The sequence below is a fragment of the Colletotrichum costaricense genome (assembly GCF_030867565.1).
Source record: "Colletotrichum costaricense strain IMI 309622 chromosome Unknown Scaffold_3.1, whole genome shotgun sequence".
In the NCBI taxonomy this organism is placed as follows: Eukaryota; Fungi; Ascomycota; class Sordariomycetes; order Glomerellales; family Glomerellaceae; genus Colletotrichum; species Colletotrichum costaricense.
In genome coordinates, this window is record NW_026848232.1 from 1,470,633 (window position 1) to 1,489,246 (window position 18,614).

At 53.4% G+C, this 18,614-nt stretch overlaps 9 protein-coding genes across 9 annotated transcripts; 6 read left to right on the forward strand and 3 right to left on the reverse strand.

Moving 5' to 3' along the window:
• Positions 1 to 167: 167 nt before the first annotated feature.
• On the forward strand, positions 168 to 671 carry CCOS01_03294 (uncharacterized protein; the record flags this gene model as incomplete). The annotated part of the gene is made up of 2 exons (XM_060451480.1): positions 168 to 315; positions 364 to 671. 2 exons carry the CDS (start codon positions 168 to 170, stop codon positions 669 to 671), a joined length of 456 nt encoding a protein of 151 aa, XP_060317745.1.
• Positions 672 to 1,910: 1,239 nt separating this feature from the next.
• Positions 1,911 to 4,988, forward strand: CCOS01_03295 (RAM signaling pathway protein; the record flags this gene model as incomplete). The annotated part of the gene is made up of 3 exons (XM_060451481.1): positions 1,911 to 2,305; positions 2,367 to 2,478; positions 2,544 to 4,988. The coding sequence occupies 3 exons, from the start codon at positions 1,911 to 1,913 to the stop codon at positions 4,986 to 4,988; spliced, it is 2,952 nt and encodes a 983-aa protein (XP_060317746.1).
• A 1,207-nt stretch (positions 4,989 to 6,195) lies between these two features.
• On the forward strand, positions 6,196 to 7,077 carry CCOS01_03296 (chaperone hchA; the record flags this gene model as incomplete). The annotated part of the gene is made up of 1 exon (XM_060451482.1): positions 6,196 to 7,077. The coding sequence occupies one exon, from the start codon at positions 6,196 to 6,198 to the stop codon at positions 7,075 to 7,077; it is 882 nt and encodes a 293-aa protein (XP_060317747.1).
• A 319-nt stretch (positions 7,078 to 7,396) lies between these two features.
• CCOS01_03297 (uncharacterized protein) lies at positions 7,397 to 7,597 on the reverse strand (the record flags this gene model as incomplete). The annotated part of the gene is made up of 1 exon (XM_060451483.1): positions 7,397 to 7,597. One exon carries the CDS (start codon positions 7,595 to 7,597, stop codon positions 7,397 to 7,399), a length of 201 nt encoding a protein of 66 aa, XP_060317748.1.
• A 122-nt stretch (positions 7,598 to 7,719) lies between these two features.
• CCOS01_03298 (uncharacterized protein) lies at positions 7,720 to 8,418 on the reverse strand (the record flags this gene model as incomplete). Its single annotated transcript, XM_060451484.1, has 2 exons — positions 7,720 to 8,125; positions 8,267 to 8,418. 2 exons carry the CDS (start codon positions 8,416 to 8,418, stop codon positions 7,720 to 7,722), a joined length of 558 nt encoding a protein of 185 aa, XP_060317749.1.
• A 962-nt stretch (positions 8,419 to 9,380) lies between these two features.
• CCOS01_03299 (uncharacterized protein) lies at positions 9,381 to 10,334 on the forward strand (the record flags this gene model as incomplete). Its single annotated transcript, XM_060451485.1, has 1 exon — positions 9,381 to 10,334. The coding sequence occupies one exon, from the start codon at positions 9,381 to 9,383 to the stop codon at positions 10,332 to 10,334; it is 954 nt and encodes a 317-aa protein (XP_060317750.1).
• Positions 10,335 to 10,621: 287 nt separating this feature from the next.
• Positions 10,622 to 11,714, reverse strand: CCOS01_03300 (3-oxo-5-alpha-steroid 4-dehydrogenase; the record flags this gene model as incomplete). The annotated part of the gene is made up of 3 exons (XM_060451486.1): positions 10,622 to 11,292; positions 11,382 to 11,606; positions 11,678 to 11,714. The coding sequence occupies 3 exons, from the start codon at positions 11,712 to 11,714 to the stop codon at positions 10,622 to 10,624; spliced, it is 933 nt and encodes a 310-aa protein (XP_060317751.1).
• A 1,583-nt stretch (positions 11,715 to 13,297) lies between these two features.
• On the forward strand, positions 13,298 to 14,515 carry CCOS01_03301 (uncharacterized protein; the record flags this gene model as incomplete). The annotated part of the gene is made up of 1 exon (XM_060451487.1): positions 13,298 to 14,515. One exon carries the CDS (start codon positions 13,298 to 13,300, stop codon positions 14,513 to 14,515), a length of 1,218 nt encoding a protein of 405 aa, XP_060317752.1.
• Positions 14,516 to 15,758: 1,243 nt separating this feature from the next.
• On the forward strand, positions 15,759 to 17,799 carry CCOS01_03302 (uncharacterized protein; the record flags this gene model as incomplete). The annotated part of the gene is made up of 4 exons (XM_060451488.1): positions 15,759 to 15,775; positions 15,856 to 15,891; positions 15,948 to 16,188; positions 16,396 to 17,799. The coding sequence occupies 4 exons, from the start codon at positions 15,759 to 15,761 to the stop codon at positions 17,797 to 17,799; spliced, it is 1,698 nt and encodes a 565-aa protein (XP_060317753.1).
• Between the last annotated feature and the right edge of the window lie 815 nt (positions 17,800 to 18,614).

Consider the following 18,614-nt stretch of genomic DNA (forward strand, 5'->3'; position numbering starts at 1 on the left):
ATTTTATTTTCCCTTCCATCTTTTCCTTTTCCCTCCTGCCAGTGCTCAATGTCCCAGGTTCCAGCCAGTCGCGTGCCTCTCCTTTCGCGTGCCCTTCACCAAACAGCCGCTCTCCCCCATACCCAACCATAAAGTCGAGTGTTGATATCCCCTCTCATTGGTTATTCATGTTGACATCTATCCGTACAAGCACAAGCCTCTGCAATGGAAGTATGCTAAAGCCAGCAGTCTGTGCGCCAAGCTTCGACCCCCAAAAGAGACCCTCAAATTGTAAAGCAGCTGGTTCACTGACCTTACCTGACCTAAGGCAAGGTGCTAAGCATTTAGCATAGATATCCGTAGTACGGGAGAGCTTCTTCTCACCTCGGTCTGGATTCTGCAGACGGATATCTGACTGTATGGAGTACCTTAGTCTTCCATTCTGCACATGTGAGGCCCAGAGAGTGCCTGCAGCGTGCCCTGCCGTGCCTGCTTATCTTTACCACGACCGGAGCCAGAAATGGAAAGAAGCAGTTCCACCACGGTTCCACCCCGCCGCCCCCTTTTTTGGCTTCCTTCCCGCCCAACTGACTGAGATCCGGTCCTCCATTCTCGTCGCCATCTGTGGTCATTGGTTAGCACGTTACCAGGTAGGTTCGGAGTACTGGGTTGAAGACTGGAGTCACTGGTAACTGGTCGAGAGAGGACAACACCTTAGCACCTTACGGATACTGTTTCTCTCTCCCACTGGCTGAGGTTGTTTCCCCCCTGGTCCCCAAATAACATCAGAGGGCGTGCGGCTCCGACTCTAGACTTCCCCCCAAGGGGGGCGTGAAGCCAGCGAATGACAACAGTGACCACGTAGGTACTCCGTACCCCGTATCCTCGTAGTACGTAGTATGTACTCCGTAGACCTCGAAATAATCCTCATCCCTTCTCCCCAATTGCCCATCCACCACCACCTCCCAAAAGAAGCTCCGGTTGGCAAGATGTCAGTTTCATCGTAGCACAACCTGACAACATCTCCACTCTTCTTTTCCGTTCCTGTCGGGTTCAACGTTCCTGCCTTTACAGTCTTCTGTTCCTCTTCCATTCTGCTTCCAAGGAAACACCCATCCTAGCGACGAGAGACACAGCCTGGAGGAAAAGGGAAAGGGCACCCGCGTACCCGACCAGCCAGCCCTTGCCTGCCTTCTTTTTTTTTCATGTCTCCTTCCTTTTGCCGACGCCTCCAGCAAGTTGTAACCAACCCCGACTTACCGTACCTCTGCCATCGTCGCCATTTCTACACCGCAGGCTCCCAAGGTACCTACAGTACTCAACTACGTCCAACTACTTTACCAGTCCGAATTGCAGTCATTCGAAGAAACCCAACTTTGCCTCACCCACGCCTGCAGGATCTGTACTCGTATCCTAGCCTCTAGGTACGGATACCCCCGTCTGTCTGGCCTGCTAGCTGTGCGAGGTGTGCCAGGCCCAACTCCTGTTGACCGCGCTTGGGAGGCTCGGCTCCATCTTCGGTCGCTCGTCCCCGACTGGCGACTTCCTTCCAAATCGCACAAGTCCGCCTCCACCTCCTTCTTCCTCTACCGCACACCTACCCAACCTTGGCCTACCTTACCCGCAAAAAAAACATCATTGCTCCCACCGATTTCGTCGCGACTTACTTCAACGAATGCTCGACTCTTCATGATGATCTCGCGCGTCTTGCAGCTCAGCCTGTCCTGTTCCAAAAGTCCATTGGCTTAAACTCCCGGCTTCCGTCTCCAATTGTTTGAGGGTCCCGACCAACCCACGGCCGACCATCCAACATTCAAAGGGGACCCTGAAACGCTGCAGTCGACCCAAACCTTCGAGTCTGCGACAACAATAGAAAACCGTCACTCTTCGCCCTCTCCCAGCCTTCTTTTGTCGACCGTCGGCAGTTCACCATGGTTGAACGAATGGAACGGCCAGACAGGCCATCGGGGCCGCCGATGCCTCGCGGCTTGCCCGAGAATCCCGCCCAAGGTCGACGACAACTCCAGAAAGATGCAGCACTCGGCAACATCCCTCCCCCGCCTCCCCTCCCGCCGATGCCCAAGGATCTCCGAAATCTTTCTACCGGCGCGAGCCTCTCGGCTTCCTCGCCTATGACTTCAGCCCAAGTCATCGCCCTCGCCCGCGATGCAATGCAGAGTGCACTTCACGAGAACGAGTCGCAGGCCGCCGAAGCGAGTGCCGTGAGCAACGAACTGAAACCCGGCGTCACCATCGACCTGAGCCGCAAGGGCATTCAGAAACTCCCAGACGAGGTTGTTGATATTATCAAGAATGAGTTGGAGCGGTTCGTACACCTCGCATGCCTTCTTGTCTTTCTGGGCTCCTTTTCTGACGCGTTTCTGTAGTCTCGCCCTATCACACAACCAGGTCAATTCATTCCCAGCTCGATTCTCCGAATGTACATCTCTACGATACCTCAATGTGCGGAACAACCAGATCAGGGAGTTTCCGCTGCCGGTCAGTATTTCTCTATTGGCAAATACATCATTGGGACTCTGGCAGATTCTGACCAATACCACTAGCTCTGCGATCTGAGATCACTCGAGATTCTTGATCTGAGCAAAAACAAGCTTCGTGCTCTTCCCCCTGACATTGTCAAGCTTGCATCTTTGAAGGTTTTCTCCGTCCAGAAGAACCGGATCGAAGAGCTGCCCGTTGCTTTGTCCGACATGGTTTCGTTGCAAGTACTCAAATTCGATGGCAACCCAATCACATTTCCGCCTCGCGAGGTCCTGCAGGTGCAAGCAAGCAGCCCGCCAAACGAGGGCTATCTGAAAGAAAGCGAAGTCACCGAGGTGGCTGTTACTGCACACATCAAGCGCTTTCTAAGGCAACATGCCATGAACGGTCGTGCAGAGTCAGACACAGCCGGTGAAGAATCCAGCGAAGGCGTGGAAACCCCACGTATGCCACCGATCAAGCGAGTTGTGAGCGGTCGGTTTCCTATCAAGGTCAATGGTACCGATGTGCCTGATCTTCGATCCCCGAACCTGATTCGGCCTCCACCTATTCCGAATCGGTCGCATTACCGAGGGTTGTCTCAGCAAAACACAGCTGTCCGCCGTCCTGGTGTTATGCCGTTGACCATAGGAAATGTCAACGAGCGACTCCGAAGCAACTCAGAGACGTTATTGCAGGCAACTCGCGGAGAACGCCCCGAATCTCGAGCAAGACGCATGGGCGTGGTATCTCAGAAGGCTACTCAGCTCGGCACCTTGGACGAGACCCAGGCCAACAACCGCTTCAGTCACTACAGAGGCCTGAGCCATGGTAGTGCCATGCAGCCGCCTCCCCCCAGCATGTCGGTCAAGAGCCCCAACAGCCCTGCAGAACCTTTTCTCCAGCGTCCGATTTACGTCAGAAGACTCTCTGTTCTCCCTGAACGCAGACGCGAGTCCAAGTTCTACGACCCCATTCTCGAGGCCGCCAAGGGCATCCTGTATGCCGTGTTTCAGATTCATCCCATGATCCAGATGCTCATGAGCTTGACGAGCGATGGCTCCTCCAAAAGATCTAGTCTCGAGATTGTTTTCTATAACACGAATTCGCATGTGGAGGAGCTGGAGCAGGAGATTCAGAAGCACGACCCCATGGTGGTGGGAGACGAGATGGCGGGCCGCGACAATGAGAACGTCCACCGGGCTTGCCAGACTCTGGTTGGGGCCTATACACATGTCTGCACCCTCCTCGCCGGCAATATCGACTCATTTATCGATAACGGAGATCCGCGCTACATCCGCACTCTACTGATGCTCATCTATAATAGCATTATGGAGATCAGATGTACTCTTGCCGCGCTGACACCAGAGGCTGGCTTGACCAAGCCCCCTACGCGGGCCATGAACATGAGCGACACGATCAAACCTCATTCGCGCGACAACTCCATAACGCCTACCGCTGACCGGCTTGGATTGGCCCAGCGACCACGACCCGGCCCTATTATGCACAACCCGAGCAACCTCAGAGTTGCGACAGACGTGCCCCTTCCATACCTGAACGGTATCAGCGGTATGAATGGCATGAACGGTATGAATGGAAACGTAGCAAGCCGTACAGCAATGCTCACTTCCGCAACGCCACGGTCAGGAGAATCGTTTGCGTCGGCCTCATCGGGGGGGCGTGGCATATCCGATTTCACCGAGGACGACAGACACTTTGAGAGAATTTTCCTCGCCCTGCGGGAATCGTCAAAGGTTGTCTCACTCACTTTACCCGCTTTCCAGCATCACATGTCGGTCCTCGCGAAGAGGGCAATGGGACGTCGTGCACCCGAACACGAAATGAAGTGGTGGAAGGCTCTTATTAGCAGATGCAGCACGGCACTGCAGCAGACGGAGATGCTGCAGAGTCGCCTGTCACTAATCAAACTCAAAGAGCCTGGTCTAATGAACCAACCTGCCTTCAGAAATTTGATCAGCAACTTTATGGACTCGTGGTATGAATTTGGAGATCACATTCGCAAGGCGATCAGTGAAGTCAGTCTTCCACTTCCACCCGATACCAGGAACCGACTACGTCCTATCCAACATGCCATGAAGCAAGCAACGGATACCATTGTTCAGTCGCCTTGGGGCTACTTGCTACGACAGTCTTCGAACTCCAACATGTTCAGCCCGAACAGTGGCCCAGGCTTGGCACCCATGCAGTTGCCAATGACCCCTCAGAGCGCAGCTTTGGGCCCTGCTGTCCAGGCGACAGTTCCTTCCACTCCGCAGAGTGCATCCTTTGCCTCGGCCTTCAATGGCGGCGTTTTTGAGCGCGCGGACGCTCTCATATCTATGGGTGGCCTCTCAATGTCTCGCAACGGTACGATGACCAACAGCTCGGCCGCTAGTTTCACCATGTCTTCCATGTCATCGCTCTCGTCCGATGGCGGTGCCATGACACCATCATCAGTCATTAGCCCTAACGGCTTCGGCCCTGGCCCGGTGCCACTCCGACTCAACGGTAGCAAAGTTGCCTTCTAGTCGAAGCGCAGAGCCACTACACCTTGGATTCGCCGGACATTTTGGGGCAAAAAGTACGGATCGCAATCAAAGTAGATCCATCTTGTTTTTTTTGTTTATACGGTGGTCTGGATGACCAACAACCGCACCGCATTTTGTCTCATTCCTTCATTCGCGCATAGCATTGGCGTCACGGTCGGACTCATTCACGGATGGTAGCCATACACTCATTTGAAAAAGAACACGTCTCGGACCACTACGCAGGTCAAGGGGCGCATGTAATGTTATAGTAACGAAGCAAAGTGGATGCCATCTCCCTGCATACAGAATATGGGGAGCGCGGGCACCAGAGAAAAGGCCGCTACGAGTTCATGTGCCACGCGTACACATCAACTATGGCTGTCAGCTGTATAGTAGATTTGGCCTATTAGCAGATAGGCAAACGTAACGAGCAAAAGGTTCACCCTGAGATTGACTTTGAGAAAACATGTGATTCAGGCAGCTTGTGGCCCTTTACCGTATGTCTTTTGGCTCGAGCTAAGCATTATGGACGAAACACGCCTATGTCTCTATTATACGACCATACCTACCGGACAACTCGGGATCCTATCCGCTCTCGTATTAACAAACCAGTAAGGGTAAGCATATTTAAAAGAACGGGATCCTAAATGACTTAGTTTCTAGAATAATACCCGGCTATGCCTTAACAATGTACATACGCTAAGTTTACGCTGACGACGTCTTTGGCAGGCTGATGAAACTCTCTGAGGCTTTCGAAGGGTCGCCGTACTGTTGTGATGTATAGTTCTGACGGAGGTTGCGGGCTTTCGTGTACTTTGGCTGACTTTAGAGTCCGAAGACGCGGGGGTTCCATCTGACTTACATGACAATGTAAGCGGGCAGTATATTCACCCCTCTCTCGAACTACGGCATATAGTGGCCGATGACGTCACCACGTGATGCCCACTACGGGCACTTATCTTAACCGTATCGGCATAGTGGTATGATAAGGTTCAACTACAAACCTTAAGGTAGGTAGTGATCGTGATTCCTTCTGATCATGGTCGTAAAAGCAAACCCAATTGTGTGGTAATCGGGTATAAGAAGCAGGCTTCCTACCCTTCGAACAAGCTTGGTTCCTGGTTTCCTAGGTCTCTCGCCTTCATCTCAAAAGTTTACCAAAGATTCCAGTTGCCCCCACAAGCTCAACAAAGTCCCACCACTCACAATGTTAAACGCGTCAGATCGCGCTCCTATACGGGATCGGGCCGAGGCGGATGCCTGGTTTCCATCGCCTTTCTCTTTGACCAAGTACACATCGCCCAAGACCGATTTCGATGGGGCCGACTATCCCAACGCCTATAACGGTGGCAAGTGGAAAGTACTCCTCATTGCAACTCAAGAACGATATCTTAAGATGGCCGGTGGCGAGTTCTTCTCGACAGGAAACCATCCCGTAGAGATGCTTCTGCCCATGATCCACCTTGACGCCGCTGGTTTCGATATCGATATTGCGACAATCTCGGGAGACCCAGTCAAGTTTGAGATGTGGGCTTTTCCGGAAGAGGATGTTGCGGTGAAGGAGATCTTTGACAAGTATAAGGAAAAGATCCGTAGTCCACTCAACCTCCACGACGTGTGGGGTGAAGGGTTCACCAAGGATACTCCTTATCTCGCTGTCTTTATTCCCGGTGGACACGGGGTCCTGAACGGCATTCCCTTTTCCGAGACTGTCGGCAAAGTTCTACGATGGGCTCACAACAGTCAGAGGTTCTTCATAACTCTGTGTCACGGTCCAGCAAGTATGCTTGCTGCCGATGTTGGTAAGCCAGAGGGAAGTGAGTTCATATACAACGGCTACGCAGTAGATGTGTTTCCGGACTCTTTGGATCAGGGCGCCAATGTTGATATTGGATATATCCCTGGCAAGATGGAATGGTTCGTGGGCGAGCGTCTTCGCAATCTCGGTGTCACGGTCCTCAACAAGGATATTTCTGGTGCTACTCACCGAGATCGTCTTCTTCTTACTGGAGATTCGCCATTAGCGTCAAACAATCTCGGGAAGCTTGCTGCAAAGACATTGCTTGAGGAGGTTGAAAGGCTCTCGTGACGAAGTCGATGTAGCTTAGCTGTTTGAGATTATGGCACAACCCATCATGGTTTTCTGAGGTGACTTAAGTAGGTAAATCTCATATTTTTCTAAGTTAGAAAATACCTCAATTTCGCCGTCAAGAAAGACCTGGATTTGGAAATAAGTCTTGGCTATGAAGTACGTCTGATCCTGGAAGTCGTTTAATCAGAACTCTAATTTCGAGTGAAAATTAACTGCACTCAACCAGGCCATATTCTGGCAGTTGTTGTTACAACCGTGGTCTCTCCGCGTCATATATCTATTGCTCAACTATTCACAGTCGGAACGTATTCCACCATCATTCAATCTTGTACGTTACTAGTCTGATCCCAGTGAACAAAGCAAGAAGTGACCCAAGTGAAGCACGTCTAATACTCTCTTGGTCTCCTGTACTCCCGCGACCGACACGTAGGTCAAGAGCTCCTGAGCGTACGCAGCGGCCATGGCCGAGGCGTAGCATTGCCATCAATCGTTCTTCTGGGAGTCGGCGTAGGCACATGTCCCTCTGATCACGAGACAGGGAAAGTGGTTCATCAGGCCGGCTGCTTCCTTCTCAAACCAGATGCAATCCTCGCCGACGCCGGCAACAATAATCCTGCACCTCTCTATGAAAATGATACCTCAGGCTTCTTCTTGCTTCTTCTCCTCGACCTTGACAAACAGATCTCGCTGCGTGTCGAGGTAATCAAAGGCCGTCAGGGGCACCCCAAGATGGCGGAGGATGCAGTAGGCAGAGCCGAGGTGGAAGTGAAAGTTTGGGCAGGCGTACTGGACGACGTACGAGTAGCCCGTGAAGCGGAAGGTTCCCATGGATTTCGTCTCCATCAGAATCTCGTCGTCTTCGCGGCCGGCGGGCATGGAGGTTTCCGGGTCTAGGGCGGCAAGGATGGCGACGGTGGCGTCGACGCGGGATTGAAGTTGGGGGAAGGTGGTTTCGTCGTCGGGGAAGTAGGTGTCTGGGGCTCGAGCTACGCGGGTGGCGAGGAATTTTGCGGTGTTGGAGATTGATTGGACTTGGTAGTCGAGGCTGCATTTGGGGGTTGTTTTGGTTAGCTGGAGATTTTTGGGACATCTGTTTGCCGACATGGGGATTTGGAATAGAGATGTGTTAGAGGAAAAGGGGGGTGTTGGGTGAGAGAGACAGGGGCTGGGGAGTGTTGAAGCTCACCTTCGCATATCCTCGATGAGTCTAAACTTGATCATCTCTTCTTGGTTGAGGCCTTTGGCGATGCAGTGCTGTTCAGCTTTTGTGAGGATGACTTTGAGATTGCCCAGATATTTGAGCATCATGGGGATGGAGGCATTGTAAAGCGAGACCATGTTGGCGGTATTGATTCGAAAGACTATGAGCTTCACAGTTCTCGATCAGGTATGGGAACGAAAAAGAAGGTAGGCCGATGAAGATAGAAGATAGAAGACAAGGAGGTATGTGAGTAGAGAAAAGGAGTCCTTTTTATTCCACATCAGGTCCTAACCCGAGAAAACTGACTATCTGAATGGCGAGTGCCCGTTGGGTTGACATTTCGACGTCAACGTGATAGTAGTCCAGCTGCTAGTCTTGCCAATTTCAGGTACGCCTCATACCAAAGACCCGTTTATAATCCGGCTACCGGCATCATGTCTTTCAAGTGGGACAGAAAGACGAATTGGGAATCTATGATTCTCAAGCGCTGACGTGAGACTACAATAAATGGATGGGCTTGTTTGAAGTCAAAGTTCTTCCTATACCGCGCGCGAGACTCGATGTGGTCAACAGATTAGGCTCTATAGGGGAACACTCTAGCTGTCGAGTCTCAAAGAATAGCCTGGATAGGACGTCGTGTAGTTCATACTTGATCCTCCGGGACCGACCGGCCCCACTACCCCGCCATCTCATGCGGGGAGCTATCAGCCGATCCCGTTCCCTCCTCTGATTCGCCGTCACCACGACTTACCTGATCGAGGCACCGCCGGTGATTCCTCTAGTGTATCCCTGCTGTACCTTAGGTAGGTAGATCGCGCAAAAGTCTTGGAGATCCAAGGCTACGTGGCTACGCAGAAGCGCAGATTACCTTACCTTTCTCCCCCGCCACCCGCATATTCTCCCACACTTGCCTAGCTCACGATCCTTTCGAGAGCTCTCTTCGTATCCACACCACGGAACCGGAAGCCTACAAGGTACACGCAAGAGCCCATTCCTATATTCTCATCCAGAAGTAGGCAGCCCTATCTGCGCGTGAGTGTTTTACACGCGCGTGTACCATATACCGTACACCAGAAGGACTCAACAACTCACCGCCGTCATGTTCGCCTCGCTATCGTCATCCTGGTCGGGGAGGAACGCGCAGCCGCCGCCTCCCCCGGCCCCGTCTTCATCAACGACCTCAACATCGCAACACCCCAGCATATCCAGCGCCTCCCGCGCAGAGCACTCGCAGTCCTCCAACACCTCCGTCTCCGGCCCCGCGGCCCCTCACAACGTGCTCATCGGCGCCGCCCAACAAGACCAACTACAACAGCAACATGCACCACCACCGGCCCCCGCCTCTTCCACCTCGGCGGCGGCCGCATCAGCATCCTCACCGCCCCAACAACCCCTCCACCAGACCCTCCCCTCCCCAGACCAACAACACCACATCTCCGAGGCGCGCGCCGCCGTCGTCGCCTCCATCGGCAACATGCTCGACGGCGAGCTGCAGACCCGCGCGCGGATGCTGCACGCTAACGCGGCGGCGCTCGACAAGCAGGAGCGCGACGTCGTGCGCGCGACGGAGGCGCTGCGGAAAGAGAACGACAAGCTGGCAAAGTTCTCGGGGGACGCGGCGCGCAGGGTGAAAGAGCTGGGGAACGTGCAGAACTGGGCCGAGGTGCTGGAGCGGGATTTCTTGGTGCTCGAGGAGACGTTACGGCTCGTGAGGGAGGGGAGTTGCGGGAGCGGGTGTGAGAGTTGTGGGAGCGAGGGGAGTTGGAGTGGGAGTGGGAGCTGGAGCGGGAGTGAGGTCGGGGATGGGGAGGGGGATGTGAGGATGGGAGAGGACGGGCATGGTGGTGATGTGAGTAAGGAGGGTGATGGTAAGGGGAAGATGAGGAAGCAGCAGCAGCAGCAGCAGCAGCAGCATGAAGGGCTTGTTGATATGGAGATTGATGGGGGGCATGAGGATTGTTCGGAGAGTCAGAGTTTGACTGAGGCGGAGTCGAGCACTGGGACGGATGGCCGCGCAAAGGGGTCTGAGACGACATCGATTTCGACACTGTGATTTGCTTTTGGCGGTGATGGACAGACACGATACCTTTCTTCTTTACGACTGAACGACGATGATGACCTATTCACGAAATGGACTGAAATATGAACAACAAAGTTTGATGATTTGGAAACTTTTACCCTCCTCTTTTGACGCCTTTCCGTACTAAATATCTCTGAGTTCTTCTTGATACACATCAAACGTCACCATTCGCCATGATATCATCTCGTGAAAGGAGTCGGCAGCTTGTGGTACAGCCAGCGCGATCAAGCTATACCATTGGATGTAGACTATCCCACAATCTAGAAGATGCCGGGCAGCAGGACAAACTTCTTCTTCTTGTATGTCTCGGGGAACTCCTTGCGGTACGCGCGCTCCTTGCCCTTGGCCCACTGAGCCATCTGGGCAGCGCCGATGATGATGAAGACGGCGACAGCCCAGCTGCGGCTGGTGATGATGACGCCGATCCACGAGAGAATCTCAAACATGTAGTTGGGGCAGGTGACAAGGGAGAAGCCGTAGCCGCGTGGGATCTGGCGCTCGGTGCCGCCGCGGGAGCGCAGGCTGGCAAGGTTGAGGTGGACAATGGCGTTGGAGGCCTCGCCGAAAAGAAAGAGGATTGTGCCGATCACGTCGACGGCGTCGTTGCGGGCGAGGGCGGTGGGCGAGGTTGGCGAGTAGACGTGCCAAGCGCTGAGGAGGCCGGCAAAGGCCCAGTAGAAGAAGGAGTTCTTGAAGATGTTGCGGAGGGGCATGGTGTTGGCGGAGAACTTGTGCACGAAGAGGGTCTCGTATTCGCGCTTGAGGAAGTGGCCGAGGAACATGGCGAGGGTGAGGAGCTGGGTCGGCGAGAGGGCTTTCTTGGCGCCGGGGCCCGAGTAGATGTAGGGGCGCAGGCCGACGACGGCGATGTGGATGAGGATGGGTCCGAGGTACTCGATCACGAAGACGGTGCTCCATGCCAATTGGGGTCCTGCGCAGAGAAAGGAGTCAGTTCCGATGTCTCGTCTATGTTCTTTTCAAACGCCTCTGTCTGGGACTGGGCGTTGGACAGCAACGTACCGAGATCCTTGACCAACACCTGGCCGGCAGAGATAACAGCCTCCTCGCTGCTAATCTGTGCCTTGCGGTTCTTCAGAGTCTTCTGGGTCGAGGGGTCGAAGAGCCCGACGCGGTTGAAGTCGCTGAACCCTGCCTGGCGAGCAATAAGGTGCTTGACATCCTCGACGGTGGCATCGGCAGGGACTTCGATAGACTCGGGAAGCTTCTTGATCGGTTGCTTCGGTGCTGTGGAAACACGTGTAAGTAATTTTCTCAGGGCATTCAACACGGAGTGTATCTGGCGAGGAATCACTTACAGCGGTTGCTCAGCTTGAGCGTGATCTTGGCTGCCATGGCTTCTGATTATCCTGAGTAAGACGAGGGGTCGTCGCTGGGAATTTCGAAATGCACTTTTTGTGTCTGCCCGGGAAGCTTGGGATAGGAAGGGCTTCAACGGTGCTGGATTTCGGAGCAGTTGTTGAGAAGCTACTGCACGGCCGCTCGATGTGCCTCGGGATGGGTGGGGTTCTGCTGCATTGGCATATTTTGAGTTTGTACCTTGTAGGTGCATAATGCTTCTCTATGCATGGAGGCCGGGCGCATCACTTTAAACGGCACAAATAACTAACGTCATTCAGTCCTGGCCGCCCGTGACGACACCTCGTCTATGAATTGGCGCAAATGGCTTTGCTATAGAAATTTTAGCCAGTAGTTCACAGAATTCTACTATACTTCTAACATCTTGAGAAGACGCCTTAAGGTTTCCAAGACCTTTGGTTCTTGTATCAAAGCCGCCTGGACACAGTCCCTTCAGGGTTCTCGAAATGGCACCTCAACTAACAGTGAATTTGAGGACCTTGCTTGCCCCCCATAGGGCTTGGAGCTGGAGATTTTCGGCATCGGGATCTGCTCATGCTGACTCTGGGGCCTCTGGTGTTTCCCTTAATCATGCCACTTTTGATCTTTCTCGAGACGGTTCGTTGTGCGACCACGGACTTTGAAGATGCGGCCTTCGAGACCAGGTGGACTGTTCAGGACGCCCTTGACCTCGGTCTTGATTTGCCCTAGGATCTTGGGGGCCAAGTATTCAAAACAGTTCCCTTTCACTCAGAAATCCACCGCACTGATGACCCAGCCGAGTGTAACTCATGCTACACCGCAGTGTTTGGAGTTGCTGTTGGCTTTGTCTTTGCTTGTCTCCTCATGGTCTATTTTTCTGGCAACTTCATCTTCTGCCGAGAAATTTCTGTCGAGTACTCCCACGAAACAATTATTCGAGAGCCTTTGTATCTGGTCGCAACGAGAAGAGATGGTCCTCGAGAGGTCGAGAGGTCCTCGAAGGACCTTGGGTCTTGAGTTTCCAGTGAATCTTTACAGGCCATGCCCTGTTTATTGTGATCGCATTTTGTAGTATCAAAACGACTGTTCAAAGTTGGTTCAAGAAGAACAGCCTTTGGCCGACCGTCTGGTCGATACGGAGAGGGTGCGTGAGAAGGTGCCTGCCTTCCGTTAGTCAAGGTGCACCCACACCATGCCTCCCACCTCCCACCTCCCACTACTCCAGTCCACGAATCTTCCCTTCCTTTGCCCTGCCTCCGGCTCCAACCCTTTGATTTCTACCTCTCCTTCTAACTCTTCACCGTCGAGTATCCCCCCAGTTCTAGTGGTTCGAGTGATCCACCTCTCCCCAAGAGAGTGAGCACTCAATCACTTTCACCATCCATTCACGCATTTACACAACATCGCCGATTAACATCACATCACCTACGAGTACGATTAAAAGAATTTCATTCTCTGAGCGTGAGCAAAACACTTTTCCCATTCGTTATTCCACATACCGACAATAGCTTTTCAGCAGCATAGCAGCATAGCAGCATCGCTCTCGCCCAACTGCCGACAAGCAGACTTTATTCTCAGAGCCCTTCAAAGCGTCCAAAATGACTAGTCTGGGTGCCACTCCGGAGTTTATTCCGGGACGTCCTTTCCACCTTGGACTGGCAAAATGCTCCACGAACGCCAACAGGACCATCATGCCCTCCAACCGAGAGACACTTTCCTTGCGGCGACAACGCAGCCGGAAAGTCCAGCCCAAGGTCATAGACGTCCCGTCTTCCCCTACAGCTTCATCCAGCACAAGCCAACACTCAACAGAGACATCGAGTTCTGCTTTTGACGGCGTCGAAAATTGCAAAGACCACATCCATTCATCAAAGAACGACATACCCCCCGGCACGCCCACAGCTCCAGCCGCAGACCGAAGACGCCAGATACAGCTGCATCATATCCCAGTCTATCACAGTCGCGTCTTTCACACTCGACCCCCTCCGAACGCACCAACGGGGCCTGCAGCCGATAGGAGACAACTAACGAAGCTTGCCCCAGTGCCTCTTCAAGTGCCCCCTCAAGCCGTACCCAGTCATTGCCAGTCTAAGGTCTGGCGGAGCCCCAAAACGGAGTTGACGGACGCGTTCACAAGAGTGCAGATCGAAATGCAACGCCTTGACTTCAGCAAGTCGCCTGCTGCCCCTGCCACATTCGAGGAGTACTTGGAAGTTGTACTAGCCGAGAAAGACCGCAAGATACGACTAAACGCCGCCATGTTACAGGTCATTAGGTTGAAGACAGAACAACAGAAGAAGGCGCGACAGGAAGGCGGCGGCTCAGGCCATACTTCCAACAGAGAACCAGCCTCGATTCAAGATCCGACCTCCGATGCAAAGCCGAATCTAGCCACTGCCAATCCATTGTATGGAGCTGATCCTTGCTGGAACATTCAGTACACCAAGACGACGGACAGGGCACAAGATCGATATGCTGAATGGCCGACGCTTTCGGTGTATAAGGACGCGAGTCGCAGGGCTTTGAACAACAAATGTCTGCCTCCTCCAAGACAGCGCAACGTTCAGGACCGAACACACATGGCACTTGGAGATGCGGCGTGGGAAGAGCAAGCACCGGTTCACCAAGAACATGTTATCGGCTTGGACGACAGAAGGGGCATCTTCTCAATTGGGAACGATGCTTCGGCTGAGACTGATCCAAATCAACACATAGACCCGAAGAGCCTCAACGACTGGACTCGAGAAATCATTGACGAAATTATCCTTGAGATAGAGGGCGACGAGACAACGATCACGGACGAAGACAAAGCTTAGGCAGCGTTGAACAAGAGAAGAAAGAGATGCTGTCGAAGTCAATCGATATAAGAGGCAGAAAGAGGAGGTGGAATGAAGACATTTTATATGTCTCTATTGCATTGGAACAGAGTTTGCAGTTGGTAAAAGCCAGTGCTGACTATGGATTGAATATGCCGAATTGGCTTTCGACGAGGTCATTATTGGTGGCCAGAACACCTGGAAGGAAACAAAGACGTACGATGCATGGAGAATATCAACCTTCATTGCCGGTTTTGGGCTGCCAAAGACTAGCGGGAATTCTTTTGAATAGCTAGGGCTGTCGGACCAAGTCTAACTTGGATTCCGTATTGCGCAAAGGACAGAGATATGAGGAGGTTATTCAGAGAGCAAGTAGCCTCAAGGGTAGCATAGGCTTAGCGCAATTATACAATTTCTCAAGCAACTCCCATCCACCATGAGAGGTGTGCGTCAGCTCTTTTCTTTATGCACTTCTGCAGCAAACCGATGTTCCATGGTGCTTTGTGAGGTTTGTATGTTAACAGTAGCAAAATGGCCTCGGAGTGTCCATGACACTGAAAGAGCTTGCAGCATGCGCTTGGATGGCAAGTTTCGTTGTTAATGGTAAGAAAAGTGTGGTCCGAATGCTGTGATACGATGAACCTACCTTATGCAACGATTGAGATGGAATGCCTGGGTTGAGATAGCAATATCTAGGTTGTTTGTGACTAACGTCGCATGCCCCTCTTTGAGTGAGTCGGAAGAACCTTAAAGAAGAAGAAGCTCGTTCCTGGCAGGAGCAACAGCCAGGGCCACCTTCCAAGGTAAAGTACCTACCACCTACCTACCTTGAGGTACCTAAGGGGGAAAAGGTACCTCTTTAGCTCAGGAGCTTCTTCCACCGAGGTTCAGCCGTGGGGTGCAGGGCAGGAACGAGCAAAGGTGGAGGGCTCCAACCCAATGCGGTGAGAAGTGGGGATTTCAGCCTCTCGCTTTCTGCTTGCTGTCCTCCCACCTCTCGCCATCAAACCTTTCCTCCACACAAATACCTTACCTGCTTCGCCCTCCCTCCTCCTCTTCTCTCAACGACCCCAACCACCTTCAATACCATCTTCCTTCCTCTTGCGCGTCCTCTTCCCGGCATTGTATTTACTTTTCTCCAGGAGCGCATTGGTTCGCGGCTTGACTTTTGTTTCCTTTCCATTCTCCCAAAGACGCGAATTCAAAGCTTGGTTGCGTCTTTTACGCAACCCTCATAACCGAGATGTCAGAATTCTTAGGGTACGAAGACCTGGGGACCCTCCCAATCCCAAGCGCAATTTCGCTCGACATCCTTGCTGACCACATACACGTATATATAGATCTCGCATCTCCCTCATCTCCAAGAGCGACATTCGGTAAGGACTTGGAGGACTCTGCACTGCTCCCCAGTCCCCTTGCTCATCGCCTCTAGATATGTCGGCGTTCTTCACGAGATCAACTCAGACGAGTCTACCGTCTCGCTCGAGAATGTTCGCTCCTTCGGAACCGAGGGTCGAAGGAACAGACCCGAAGAAGAGATAGCACCCTCCGACCAGGTTTATGACTACATCATTTTCCGTGGCAGCGATGTCAAAGACTTGAGGATCGAAGACCACCCAGGCATCAAGGAGAACAAGCCTCCTGCCATGCCTGAGGACCCTGCCATTGTCAACGTAAGTATTACTCCCGCGTACCTACTCTCCCTAGACGCATTTTATGATGAAATATTGCGGATGTAAATCTTTATCGTCTTGTCGGAAAAGCGCAACTTACACGATGTCGAAATTTCCGTTGCCTTCCTTCTGAATCAAAGCGTCACTTCTTCCCAAATTGTTTGATACAATGTATCAAAACATGGCTAATTATGATGCGCATTACAGGCTCGTCCTCGTCCTGGCCAGGGACCCAACAACCAGCCGCCTCCCGCGCCTGGATTCGGTCAACCTCCTTTCCAGAACAACTTTTATCCCCCACCTGGCCCATGGGGTCCCGCCCCTGGTCCTGGCCGCGGTGGTCCCGTTCCTCCCGCTGGCATGGGCGGCATGCCCTATCCTCCTCCGCCAGGATGGTTCCCTCCCGGTCCCCCGGGCCAAGGCTTCCCTCCCGGCCCTGAACAGTGGAACAACTACAACAACTACCCTCCCGGCCCCCGTGGACCTGCGGGCCCTGGCGGACCTCACGGTCCTGGTGGTGTACCTGGTCAGGCTCCTGAGAACCGTGGCACTCCCGGTCCTCAAGATGGAAAGCCTGCACCGATTGGCGCTGCTGGTGACAAGCAGAAGCCCGCCACCCCGGCCGCCCAAGGTGCACCAAGCGAACCAAAGACGGCACCACCGCCTGGGTTTCAGGCACCCGCTCCTACGCCCCCTGTCGACTCGAAGCCCTCTGTGGCAGAGGTCAAGGCAACTGCTGCGTCTTTGAACGCAGCTGGCCCCACCAAGCCTGTCGAGCTTCCTGTGCCTACAGGACCGAAGAACATCGGCCGCGTCCAGCCCGTCATTCCTCTGGCTGGCTCTATGCCGAAGGCCTTCCCAGTGCCTGTGAACGATAGCAACGCTGCGCAATCTGCTCCTAAGGCTGCCGCGGCGCCGACCGCTGCTTCTGTCCGCGATGCGACTGAGGCAGCAAAGGCCGCCGTCGCTTTGGCTATGGCGAACATGAATGCTGGCAACGTTGCAGTTCCGGCCGCCCCCCAGGGCAATGGCAATGCGATGGACAACTTGACTAAGAAGGTCAATGAAATGAGGGTCAACGCCGCCCGAACAACTCAGCCAGGAGGCGGCCGGGGCCGTGGCCGCGGTGGCCGCCAAGGTTCGGCACAGGGTCAGGGCCAGGCTAAGGTCGACGTCCCAGATGCGGACTTTGACTTCGCTCAAGCCAATGCGAAGTTCAACAAGGACGATCTGGTGAAGGAAGCGATCGCTGGATCCCCTCTGAACGAGACTCCTACCAACGGACCTGCAGCCGAAGTGCCTGCTCCCGAGGTCGCGGGCACAAACCCGCCGATTGCCTACAACAAGACCCGATCATTCTTCGACAACATCTCGAGCGAGGCTAAAGATCGGGCAGACAACAACGGTCAGAAGCCCGGCGGCCGTGAATGGCGCGGCGAGGAACAACGCAAGAATATGGAGACCTTCGGTCAAGGCAGTGTCGACGGCGGATACAGAGGCTACCGGGGCAGAGGTCGTGGTCGCGGCCGTGGCTTTGGTGGCGGTCGTGGTGGAAGAGGCAGCTACCGTGGTCGTGGTGGCCAAGGTGCCCCGTCTCCGGCTGCGAACTAGACGCCTCTTGAACCAGGGCATCGCGAACGGTTCCGCATGCTGCTTGGAGCAATATGTTTCCGGACACTGCGATTTCGGATCGGGCGAAGGGCTCACGATTTCAATGGACGTAACTCGAATTCTGAATTGAGCATGCGTCCTTTCAAGACATGCCAATCATGCAACACTTTATACGATGTATTATCATTCCTCGATTCTCGATTTTTCTCGGATTCCCTTGGCCATGGAGCACTGGGCAGGCAAGTCCTCTGCATTGGTTTTGCCAGATGGGCAGGAATCATAGGACTGCTATTTTGACACGCATGGGATCGGAAGGAGTTTGGCAAGTGGTAGCCGCAAGCGATGGGAGCTGCGGTCTCACGAATGCGCGGTGACGACAAAAAGGGAATATCAGGCGTGGGTAGCTAGCATTGACTTCTCGTTTACTCGTTGGATCGGGGGACAACCCGGAACAACACGATATGATAGCAGAGACAGGTCTTCTACCTGGCATTTGAAAGGGAGCATGAGTGCCCTGATGGCCTGAATTCAAGCGATCAGAATTGGAGAAGGTACGAGAATAAGAGGATTTCTTTTGGTGGTAGAACCTAGAATCAGGCGACGTGGATAGACTCTGGGTCTTCCATCATCGAATGCAATCACGCCAACCACCAATTCTCAAGTGCACCTATTCACCCATCCTATTGTGAGAATGTTGGCAGAATCTGAAGTGAAGGATGCGGACAAAGCCATGAAAGCTAGGCCATTACACCACCCGGCTTGAAAAAGTCTCACGTCAATTGGATCGGACACCTCTTAAGTGTATTTGCCCTGCT